The 12,380-nt window shown below is 51.7% G+C and overlaps 1 protein-coding gene across 7 annotated transcripts in view; it reads left to right on the forward strand.

Annotated features, from left to right (window-relative positions):
* Nucleotides 1–12,380, forward strand: part of TNS1 (tensin 1) — a 205,944-nt gene that overhangs the window by 162,787 nt on the left and 30,777 nt on the right. For 4 of the 7 annotated variants that reach the window (XM_012446022.3, XM_021666857.2, XM_012446031.2 and 1 more), the window contains 3 exons: nucleotides 4,769–4,855; nucleotides 9,732–9,928; nucleotides 10,781–10,856. In XM_012446022.3, coding sequence (XP_012301445.2) covers nucleotides 4,769–4,855; nucleotides 9,732–9,928; nucleotides 10,781–10,856 — 360 coding nt within the window. The remainder of the gene's footprint in view (nucleotides 1–4,768; nucleotides 4,856–9,731; nucleotides 9,929–10,780; nucleotides 10,857–12,380) is intronic. The other 3 variants (XM_012446027.3, XM_012446026.3, XM_012446028.3) reach the window with 1 other exon arrangement.

Here is a 12,380-nt window from a genome sequence, read left to right on the forward strand (position 1 = left end):
TCTCCATATCTGGGCCCCTGAGATAAAGATACCCATCCCGCCCCTCCCCCCTCACCCACTGGCTTTGTCAAAAGAGACCCTTTTCCTCTTGGTTTTATTGAGGGGAGAGGGATGGGGCTCCCTAAATTCCCTGGGAATTTAATTCCCCTCCCAATATTTTGCAAGGTTGGAGTGGTGGCCTAAAGATTAGTGATACGCTAGTTTAACGAGGGGCAGGAACCAAGAGCCTTCTCTCTGGAGGATCAGAATACATTTCTTCCCTACAAGAACCCTTCCATGTAGCTCTCCTGGAGCTTGCTCAAGAGGAGGCCATAACCCTAATGGCCCTGGCAGGATGCCCATCTTGTAGTGGACTTCACTTTAGCCCTTTCTCTCCTACCAGTTTTTGAGGGCTTGACTGTCAGCTTCTATATTCTGTAGCCTCTCAGGCTTGGCTGCCATGAAATCATAGGGAGGGAAGGATACTGTTGTCACAGTGTTCCCATTCCCTAACCCTGTTACCATCTTCTCCATCAACTGCGAGGGACTCAGGAGAAGGGATGAAATGTATACAGGGGACAGTTATGTTTGGTTCCCAGGGCTATGAAGTTGCCTCTTTGGAACTTATTTATGAATTTATGTCAGCAGGTCCTGCATGCATAACTTCCTTAGTAGCCCTTCAGGGTATCTGCAGTGCCTGTGTAGATAAAGGCAGACAGACAAGATCAATGTGTAGAACAGTCTGGGAGCCAGAGAAGATGACTTCCAGCACTGCTTCTTTTTGCTCTTTCTACATCTCTGCTGTAAGAAGCTGGAACATATGCTTTGACGTGAGCAACCTAGGAAACTCAGATCTGTGGGAGAACCTCTTCATGGCCATGAACTTGATCTGATTTCTCCTGGCTTTTCTCCCTCAGCTCTGCCTTTTTCCCCTTGGCTGTCCTCCATACCTCAGTCTCATGTCCCTGGTTCATTCCACTTTGATCCGATCACCCCTTGTGCCTTATTTCAGCTGAAGTTTTAAAGAATGTAGGGGCAGTTTTCTAATTTGATAAAGGTTAGGGGCCAGAAACCTATAGCATACATCACACTTTCTCGTGAAGCATTGGAAGCATTTCTATTACAGCCAGGGACAAAATAAGGATATCTGTTATCACCACTAGCATCTGTCATTGTATTGGATGTCCTAGCCAGTGCAATAGGACAAGAAAAAGAAATGAGAGTCAGAGTTGGAGAGTCCAACTGAGTTATCTTATGTCCCTAATTCTGTGACTAGACTGATCTCAGATGTCTCTAGAGGTGGAGATTTCAATGCATGTTTGAAATCAGATATGGATCTTATCCTTAAGGAGTCTAAGGTTTAGTAGGGGGAAAAAACTGGAACTTTAAAATAGTCTGTTGTAATAAGAGAGGTAAGGAGAAAGCTTTGCAGGATAGAGGTAAAGAGATCGCTATCAGATGGAGATTGGGGAGGCGGTGTTAAGTGTGGTTTTAAACTGAGCTTTGGAAGATGGATAAGATTTTGAAAGTGAATGGGATCACTGGGTAGATAGGGTTCAAAGTGAAGACAGGAGAGCACAGAAAATGTTTGGGGAACAGCAAGTAGATTGAGAGCATATAGTCTGTGTGAGGAAGAGTCGGGATAGGTAGCCTGGGGTCTGTCTCTGGATGGTCTTAGATACCAGACCAAGGAGCTTGCATCTTACCTGGCAGCAATGTAAGAGGCCATTCCTGTGGTTTCATCGGGGGAACATGCCATGACCAGAGCTGAGCTTCAGGATGATGTGTCTAGTGGGTCTGGGCAGGAAGGACATTCCATGGGAGACTTTGAGCCGGGAGATGCTAGGAGCTTATTAGATAGCCTAAGTGATGTGGGGCTGAATTAGGGTGCTGACCATAGGAATGCAAATGAAGAGAGGATGTCATGGATACTGTGGGAGTAGAACCAATGCACTTATGTGTTGATTGGCTGGAGCGGGCGAGGGAGCGGGAACATCAAAGATAATTCTGAGGCTCTGTGAATAGAAATAGAATGATGGTTCTATTAACAATCAGGAAGGCAGGAGGAGCACATTGGGTGGAAGATGAAGGCTTGGTGTTAGACCTGTTGAGTTTGAGGGGACAGTGGAGCAACCTCCAGGGAGAGACTTATAGAAGGCAGTTGAACATTGGAATTGAGCTTGAAAGAATGGGAAGAGCTACAGGTTTTGGAATCATTCTCACAAAGGTGATGGTATGTTTCTCACAAAGCTTTGGGTGTGTTTGAGATCTCAATGTCAGGGCTTGTAGAGAAAAGAACTTAGGATGGAATAACCTCTAAGGGAAGTTGAGGCTGCAGAGGGACTGAGAGTGAGTGCTTGGGTGGTGGCAGGAGACAGGACAGCGTGTCATCATAGAAGTCAAGATAATAAAGGGTTTCAAGGAGGAAGGGCAGGAGGTTAGCAATGTCAGCCTGGAGAGATCATGAGGAGGACTGAGAAAGATCCACTGGGCTTGCCAACTGGTGGCCCGGTGTAAAACATCAAAGGCATCAAAGGCATGTTTTCCTTGCGTGGTGGTGATGGAAACCAGACTGTGAGGGATTGAGGATGAGTGGAGGAGGAGTGAAGACAGCAAGCCAACTACTCTTTTGAGTGGTTTTGTGATAAGACGGAAGAGAGTGGTATAGGAGTCATGAGAATGTTTATATGTAGAAGAAAAGGGGAGTAGGTTGGGCATGGGGGGAGGAAAGAGGAGAAAAAGAAGAGAAAGAAAGAAGTTGATAGAATAAGGTCTCTAAGGAGGTAAGAGGGGAGAGGCCTGGGAGCCCAAGTAGGTAAATTAGGCTCAACCAGGAGGTGAGATACCTCTTCATGGAATTAGAATAAAGGGTGGATAAAGATAGAGGGAAATATTGATGTCAAACTTTGGGAACTTGTTTTTTTCTTTTTTACATTTTGTTCTGAAAATAGGAGATGAGTTCAAGGCTCATTTAATCATTCATTCAACATGAGCTTCTAATGGGTGCTACTTGCCAGTCTAGGCTTTGTGAAAATGGTGGCAAACAAGACAAGTAAAAATCCTTGCCCTCACAGCTGATTTGGACACTGAACAAGTAAGCAGATACACAGAGAATATGTCAGATGGGCAACATGTGCCACCGAGATGAAGCAGTGGAGTTAGGGGGTGGCTGGCTGTAGTTTACATAGGGTGGTCAGGGCTGGGCAGTGAGAGATGAGCCCCACGGAGCCGCAAGTGCAGAGGCCCGAGGCAGGAGTGTGCCTGGCATGGCTGGAGCAGAGTGATCGAGGGAGGCATAGCAGGACACAAGTTCAGAGAGGAAATGGGAATGGGGACAGCTTGCAGAGGGTCTTGGAGGTGATTGCAAGAATGGTGGCTTTTACTCTGTATGGTGTGAGATGGCTTAGGAAGGATTTGGGCCCAAGAGTGACATTATCTGTCTTGTTCTGAATTGACCAGTGTGGGCAGGATGGAAGGAGGGAGACCAGTTAGGAGGCTGCTGCTATTCATCTGGGCAGTGGTCACGGAGCGGGGAGATGTGCTCAGATTGCAGATGTATTTTGGAGGTAGAGCCAGCAAGATTACTGATAGATTAGACATGGGATGAGAGAGAAAGAGAAAAGTCAGAGACAATGCTTAGGTTTGGGGCCTGAGCAGCTGAAGAATGGAGTTGATCTTTATTGAGATGGGTAACAATTTAGGAAGAGCAGGCTTTGGGGGAACACTAGAACCGTGATTTTTGGACACATTAAGTTTGAGATGATCATGAAACATCTGCAGTGGCTGGATAAATGAGTCGGGAGTTTAAGGAGAAGAGGCTGGAGCTTAGAGATGTGGGAATTGTCAATGTATACATGCCATGTAAAACATAGCACTGGGTGATGTCACCGAGGGATTGAGGACAGGTAAGGAGAGGTCCCAAGGATGGAGTCCTGGAGTCCTGGAGCCTCCCACATTTCGAGGCTGCAGACAGGAGAGGGAACTAGCATAGGACCTGGCATGGAGCAGCTTGTGAAGGAGAGGAAAGGTAACAGCTGGAGCTCGGGGGAGCAGGGCAGGGGCAGTGTTGGCCACTCGTATGGCCTCTGTGGTGTGAAGGTGGGTGAGAAGTCAACAAGGGGCATGGAAGGGTAACACAGCAGGTCCTTCTAGTGCATCTGAGAAGGTTTGTCTTAAGGACTTTTCTGGGGATGACCAGAAGCTGGGGGACAGAGCAGAAAAACACAAGGGGTTCCCCAGGAAAAAGGATCACTCAGATGGCTGTGGTAAAAAGCCAGGGTGTGAGAGAGGGTGACCCTTGGGCTCAGGCTGGGTGCGTCACCTGGGTCCAGGGAGAGGCAGGTGCCCAGGAAAAGAGGGGACGTCCAGGGACAGGCCTGCTGCCTGTGGGAGCAGGTAAGGTATGCGTGAAGTCTCCCGCTCCCATGCTGGCACCTCTGCTTGTACCCTGGGGTTGGAAGAGACGAATACACTGTGCTGCTGGCCAGCAGGAGGTCTACCTGCCTTTTGGAGAAGCAGGACCTTGGATTCCCCCCTTTTCCTGTCTGACACCTTCCCCATCTCCCTCCAGTGTGTGCCCAGATCCCAGAGTCAGAATGCCAACTAATCTTGATTTTCTCTTTGTTTTTGTTTTGTTTTGTCTTGTTTAATGCCTCGTCCCCTGCATTCTCTGTGTTTCCTGTGTCCATCTGTTCCCTGTGCTGTTGGTGGGGTGCCTCCTTGCCTCATGTCCTCCCTTCCTGCCTGCATCCCACTCTCTGCTGGCTCCTCTGGGGTGGGGGGTGGGCAGCGTACAATGCCAGACTGCAGGGCATCAGGCACAGTGGCAGCTTCCCGTGCCCTCCTCTCCACCGGCTCCGAGCTTCCTCCCTCTCTGGTGGGTGGCTCTCCTTCCCCCTTCTTCCTTTCCAGCTCCTGGCCCACTTTCGAGCCGCAGTTTCTCTCTTTTTCACTCCTCCTTCATGTGCTATTCCTTCCAAACCTTTGCCCACCTTCTTCCTTCTCTCCTGTCTTTTCCTCTCCCTCTTCTGTTGTTCTCTGGTTTCCATCTGCTTCTCCTTCTCCTCCCCCATTTCTCACCATCCTCTCTTCTGTCTCCTCACTTGCTTCTCCATCCCTCCTGTCTCCAGCCCTCTCTCCCTCCTCTCTGCATGAGCCAGAGCTTACTTCTGTATGAACATGCGTCTCACACTAGCCTTGGCCTTGCCTGCTGGGAACAATGTCTGGAGTGACTAGACTAACATTCAGGGTCCCCTGTGGAGATGCAGACCTTTGCAATGAGGGTGCTCAGTGAGGGCTCCGGACAGTCCAGCACTCAGGCCACCCTGGCCAGACCGCCTGGGCTGCAGGGTTATGTCTCAGCAGGAGCCAGGCTGAGCTTTGCACGGGGCTACCAGACACAACATAGAGTGGTGGCCCAGCCCCTGCTGCTCTGTCCACTCTTGAGCGTGGCACACCCTGGGGACAGCAAACCCCCTCTGGTCCCCACCCCTAATCTCTGATCCCATGGCCAAGAGTCAGAAGCTCTGGGTTGGGGTCCTGGCCCTGCCTGTGACCACGTCTGTGACCTTGGGCAAGTCTCTTTACTATTTAGAGCTCAATTTCCCAATGTGAAAAGTGGACAGATGATAGTCCTGTCCTGTTGTGTATTTTGCACGGTGGCTTGATATATGCCCCGGATGGATTACTCCATCCACTAACATCTACCCCTGGCCTCTGGGACACGTAGGCCCTTAGGCGTTGCACCCTGGCTGGGGAATCACTTCATCCTTTCCCTGCACCTCCGATCCTGGTGGCCGAGTCAGGGAAGATGCTGTGCTCAGGCTTGTCCCACACCATGGCCCTGAGCAGCTCCGGGAAGAGGCCTAGGGGTGATGGGAACTGTTGATTCCCAATGGCAATATCTGGTGACTCCACGGCCCCTCCTTCTCCCGGTCCAGGGATAATCAGTAGATGGCTCTAGCAGACTGCCCCCTTCAACTGCCCCTCCCTCCTCTCTTCTCTCTCTGTCCTTCTCTCTGCCCAGTGGTGGAGAGTGCAGTGGTCAGCTGGGCCTGGGTAGGGGCAGGCTCTGGGATGGTGGGCCTGCCCTGAGGAGAGCTGGCATGGCTTGCCCTAGGGCTGCTAGTGTGATCGCCGTGTGGCTTTCTGGTGCCCTGGCCCAGCAGGTGGCCTCCTGGATCCCTTCGCTTCCGGAGCCCCAGGCGTGCCGTCGGACACCCACCCCTGCCACCTGGAGCTGAGGAATCCAGTCTTTTGGAAATCGGAAGGCTGGAAAGAAGAGCTGGATCTGTGAGGGTGGCAGTGCCAGTCTGGGGGATGCAGGGGAGGCACCTCATGAAGCCTGACAGCAGGGTATTCGTCCACATGATCTGGGGGCGATGCACAAAGTATGTGCATCGATCTGTGTCAGGGCTACAGCTCCTAGAATTGCAGGGTGTGTGCATGTGCGTGTGAGTGTGTGTGCATGTGTGTGTCGCAAGAAGGGGATTAATTGCCTCCAGTCCGGCTCACGCTAGGGGAGCCTTGGAGAGATGCCTCCCTGGGAAGAGTGCTGCTCTGGTGCCCTGCCCCTCAAGTCTGGGGGCCTGTGTGGAACCATGGAGCTGGGGTAACTGCTCATCCTGGCAGGGCTGTGGGGAAGGCCTGATGCCATGTGTGAAGCAGCCCTTAGAGGACACACAGGGCTCCTTGAACATAGGGTGTGAGGGTCCTAAAAATACTTTGTTGTCGTAGGGGTACCCCAGTCTTCTCAGGCTCCTGGGAGCTTCTCTTCCTTTCTTCCTCTGGCCACACGGCTTCCTACTGGGGTAAGGGCTGGCCCTAGAGGTTCCAAGGGTGACCCAGTGGCCCCACTACGTACCCCCATCATCCCAGAGTCCTGCTGCCATTTCTGTTAGGCTGTGTGTGTACATGCAAGTATGCACATGTGTGTCTGTGCAAGGCACCTGCCTCTGCCAGCGTGGGTGTAGGAGACAGAGACCCTGAGAGAATGGGGCAAAGAGACCGAGAAAGCCCTGGGGTAGAGGGGGGTGGTGGGAGGGAGGGAGGTGGGGGGAACAGGGCTATTTTTATTATCGGTCAGCCTCTGGGACGTAAGAGAGGGTGTTCTCTCCCTGACACTGGCTGTCAGCTTGTGTCCAGACACCCCAGCTTGGCTAAGGAACAATGGGGCTCTCTTCTCTCCCCTCTGCCACACCAGTCTCCCCTCCCATAGAGCAAGACGAGAGAGGGAACATGGCTTTCCAGGCACTCCAGGCAGATGTGGGCTTGCCAACGGGGACAACAGTGGGACACTGTGTTCAAAGAATGTGAGTGGCCCTGACTGGCCATTGGTGCCATGGGGCCATTGGTGCTCTGCAGGGGGAGGGGCTGGCCCCGTGGGAGTGGAATGCAGGGTCTTCCCCCTTCCTCAGAGGGAGGCACTGCCCTGCAGCTCCTTAGCTCTTTGGAGGTCATTCCCTCTATTTCCCTGCCTCTGGTCAGCACACGCTCCCACGTGCCATTCTGGTGGTGATGGAGAGAGGATTGGGAAGGTGCAGCTCACCCTCGGAGGGCTGACTGCCTCGTGCCAGGGTCACACATTCTCCATGGTTGTCTGGCTTCCTCCTCCTGCACACCAGGCTGCTGTGGGCATCTGTGGCCCCAGAATGTGGAGAATGCTCTGGGCAGGTTGGGCAGAATGTTCTTTGTTTTTCCAGGAGATTTGGTGCCTCAAAGGCAAACAGATCTATTTTTTAAGGGCAAACATCAGATCCCCAAGTAGGAAAACTGGCCACCCTTTGAAAAGGCAGAGGGATCTGCCAGAAAGAGCTGCTAGGGGCAGAGGAGTCCGGAACTGAGACCAGCTCTAATGCATTTCTTTTAACCTTGGGGCTGAACTCAGTTCCAAACCCCAAGAGCCTTTCCCAAATGGGCCTCTTTTGTCACAATTATTGTTAGAAAATCAATGGCTATGTCTGTTTCTCTCTAATGTTTTTGCCAGGAATGAAACCAGTGGCAGGGTTGGTCCAAGCTGCCCAGGAGGCCTGAGTGGGGCAGGGGCTCTGGGGAGCTGAGGCCTGAGAGCCTGGGGTTGCTGTAGGGTTGCAGCAAGCTGCCTACCCTTCCCAAAACCACACCCTTCTTTCTAGACTCCATGTAGATTCTCCTAGCAGCCCCTGTCTGGGTCTAATGGTTCTATTTTTCTATTCTGCAAATAAGGGCTTTTCAAGGCGGTGGGGCTTATTTGCTTTAAGTGGAGCAGTTTGTAAGTGGCAGAGTGAGGTCAGAATCTAGTTCACTGTCCCTATGCTGGGCGCTATTTTCTTAGTTGAGATGGCAGCAAGGCTGCCCCTGATTCATAAAGAGCCCGAAGTGGAGACTCAAAGCACCACTCGGATACCTTCTGCATTTAATGTGCAAGTGCCGGTCCTGCTGCTCTCCCGATACATGCCCCCGCATACCGGAGCCCCTGATTATGGGAGAGTATGAGGGCGTGTCTCAGAGCGACTGTGCCTATGTGAGTGTGAGTGTGTGTCTGCCCGTAGGCTTGGCAGCCGGCAGCCTGCTGTTCATGACAAGTAGGAAGGCTTCCCAGACGGCGCTGTTTGTGGCAGCCTTTGTGGCTATGCCAGACTAGGGGTGCTGGCGGGCGGGCCTGGGGACATGCAGTCCTCACTGTGGATGGCAGAAGATGTTTCCGTCTGAATGAGGGTGACTTCTTTTTGGCTGTACTGGCACATTCCTAGAGGATGGCAGTGTGTGTGTGCACACGTGCACTCACTGACACGTGATCTGGGGCCTTTGGCCAGTCCTAGTGGTAGTGAAGGCAGAGCTGAGAATCTCCTCCCAGAAGATATTCAGGACCAGAAGCCCACCCTTAAGGCTGGGTCTTGGCCTCTGGGACCCAGGAAGTGAATTTTCTAAGATTCTGAGAGCCAGCTCAATGAGGCAATGGATTCCATGCCTCAGCCCAGCTGTGGGAAGAGGGAGTGGGAAGGAAGGAGGATGAGATGAAAAGCATCCCCAGTCCTGTGGAGTGGGATTGGGATGGGGAGTGCAGAAAAGCAGATGGAGCACATGACTTTTCTCTGCCTGCTCCTCAGCTGGGAGGGACAGGATGGGATCCGCCGCCATCTTTGGGGCAGGGAAAACAGGGCAGGGAGCTAAGGGGCCAGTATAAGGGGAGTTGGTAAGAGGTTTCAGCGGTGCACTGGATGAAGTTAGGGAACCCCAGAGAAGGCCAAAAATATCCCAGAGGCCAACGGGGGCCAGGGACTTTGTAACAAGACTTAGTCATGTCTTTGTTTTTCCTTGGGAGCGCCATTTGCAAGATGATGCAATCTAGCTCTTTCCAAGAGTTCTTCCCCACAGGCTTGATGTTGCTGCTTGGTTGATGCAGTTGCCTTGGAGACTCTTTTCCCTCCACCTCCCGTCCCTCGTCTGGAAGCTCTGGCCCTCCGCCTCCAGGGGTTGGAAGTAGTTGACATCTGTTTCTTGTATCAGTCCTTTGTGCTCTCGGTCTCGGCCCTGAGTGGAGGGATTCCTGGTGAAGGCTGAGTCAGTCTAAGCAGATCTCCTCTCCTGCAGAGAAAACCTGGGGTGTGAACAGAGTGGGCGCAGGAGGGCTGAAGGGAGATACTGGGCGTTGACAGGCCAGCCCCAGCTCAGCTTCTGAGCTAGGAGGCACTGCCTTTTCTGAAGGGATTAGACTGATTGATCATTTCTTGCACAAAATGCTCATTGTCCTCTGCACCCTGCATTCCTCCCAGGGGTACAGGCTCGGGAGAAGCAGCCTGCAGAGCCCCTGGCCCCTCTGCGGAGGCGGGCGGCCAGTGATGGACAGTATGAGAACCAGTCTCCAGAAGCCACATCCCCCCGTAGCCCTGGGGTTCGCTCCCCTGTCCAGTGTGTCTCCCCCGAGCTGGCTCTTACCATCGCTCTTAATCCTGGAGGGCGGCCCAAAGAGGTGAGTCCTTAAGCTGCATCTGGGGGCCACCGAGGGTAGTAGTGCCCACTTTAAATCTCCAGAAACCTGATGGTCAGCTTGGCACTGATATCAGCATACTCAGTAATTTGTCTCCCCCTACATCCTCACCCAAACTCTCTTCTCTGACATGTGGAATCCGGGGCCCATTTCCTTCCTTAAATAGCTTTATGTTCTCATTTCTTGCATTAATATCGAGATTACATTTTCCTTTTTGATTCTTAGAGAGTGCCTTAGTAAGGTGGTAAGAATCCGGGGGTTGATATAGCTGAACGCAATCTCTAAACTCCAAACCAGATCCTGGAGAGTGGAAAAATTGTTTTTGAACCCTTTCTAGATACAAGTTTTTTCTCGGGAGGTTTAATTTTCATTCTAAAAGGTTTGTATTTTAAGGTATTTCGGTGGTCGGAGGCAGTGAGTCTCAAACTTCAGCGTGAGTAACAACCACTGGGGCATTTGTTAAAACTGTAGCTTCCCAAATCCACCTCCAGAGATTCCAGTGTAGTAGATCTGGATGGGACTTAGGAATCTGCATTCTAAATGTGTACCCTGGAAGATTCAGTCATAGATGGTCCAGGGGCCACATTGAAGGAGCGAGTGTACCGGCCTATAAAAGCCAGGCTGATGAGTCATTCTGCATAGAAGTGACTCGTGGTTATCTTTTCTCTCCTGCCTCTGGCAGGACCTGTCCTGCCCTGAGCACAAGTGGGGAGCCAGGCTGGCAGTGGGATGTGGGGACTGGTTAACTTGCTGTGCTTATACCCCAGGTCATCTGAAGGGGAAACCCCTCCTTCTCATAGTGTCTCTCTTTCCCTCCCCCATGTTCTCCCACAGCCCCATCTGCACAGCTACAAGGAGGCCTTCGAGGAGATGGAGGGAACCTCCCCGAGCAGCCCACCGCCCAGTGGGGGTAAGGATTCCCTGCTGAGCTAGTCTTCCCTGTATCCCCTCCACCCCCTAGCTCAACCCTGCCTGTGGGAGTGCTCCAGACCTGAGGGTTGGGGGTGAGAGTGCCCCAGGTGGGGCCAGAACACGCTGCTCCTCACCCCCATGGCCCCTTCTCTTCCACTGCTTGTGGCCATTGTCTTCTCCGTCACCCACACTCACACATCTAAGGGTACAGACGCCCCAGTTCTTAGGGTCCAGGCTGAGTGGTCATGGGGCTCTGGGCTCCCACATTACAGAGTTTTCTTACTTGTTTAGAGTCTTTTTGCCTTCTACACTCAAAAGACCCCACCATCTTAGAGTGACTGTTTGTGACTTGACTTTGACTTTGTTTCTGACCCCCATTTCTGCCTGCATCCAGACACCTCTTCCATTTCAGGCAACTATTTCGCTTCTTCTACCAAGTAGAGAGGGACCCAGGACCCTTAGGCTGACAGAGCCCCCAGCTCATTCATCCTTGGCCTCCAGGCAGAGACATTTAGCCCCCAACCCTCCATATACTTGCTGGAGAGGCAAATCCTCAAAGGACAGAGACATGTCTACATAAAGCCAAGACCCAAATGAGCCGAGACATGGATCAGTGTTCCTTTCTATAGAAGAGACATGAAGAGAAACTGGAGGAGGTGGTTGTGGGGAAGGAAGCGATGGATTAATACCAGGCTGTGAAGGACTCAGTGTACTCATGAGAGGCCTGGGTCAGCACAAGGAGGAGAGACTGGTGCTGTTCAGGGGTCAGGTTGGCTGGGCCTGGCCCAGGCTATCCACTGGCCCTGGCGAGAGGAGGAAGAACCGGAGCTGGCTGTGCATTCCCCTGAGGGCTGGGTGTCCTGTTCTGGAGAGGAATGTGGCAATGTACGTGGCCCATGTGCCAGCAGAACTTGTGTTGGCTGTCATCTTGGGCATGAGGAGGCTGGAGCTGTGACTGATTGGTGGCCCTTGGAAGCCGTGGCTCTCCCTTGAGCAGTACTGTCCAACGGAAATATAGTATGAATACATTTATGATTTAAAATTCTCTAGTCACATTAAAAAACACAACGGGAAACAGGTGAAATTAATTTTAATAACATTTTTGTTAAATCCAAAATATCATTTCAATAGGCAAATAAATCAATTAAAAATATTGAGCTATTTTACAGTCTCTTATAAAATGTAAGAAGAAACTGGCAAAATTAATTTTAATATGTTTGATTTAACCCCAGTCTAAAATATTAGCATTTCGACATACCATCAATGTAAAAAACAGCGGGATGTTTCATGTTCTTTTCCCCACTCAGTCTTCAAAACCTGGTGTGTGTTTCACATTTATGGCATGTCTGTTCACGCTGGTCACCCTGCAAGTGCTCTGCAGCCACGTGTGGCTTGTGGCTGCTGTGCTGGGCAGGGTAAGCCTAGAGTGGGTTACGTGAGAGCCAGCTCCGTAGCCTCTTGCTACTGTGGGGAACCTTTCTCCCAGGGAGACATCTGCCGACATCTGCTTCCATTCACCGTT

The sequence above is a fragment of the Aotus nancymaae genome, unplaced genomic scaffold (assembly GCF_030222135.1).
Source record: "Aotus nancymaae isolate 86718 unplaced genomic scaffold, 86718_ANA_hifiasm-v0.15.2.pri h1tg000008l, whole genome shotgun sequence".
Taxonomy (NCBI): Eukaryota; Metazoa; Chordata; class Mammalia; order Primates; family Aotidae; genus Aotus; species Aotus nancymaae.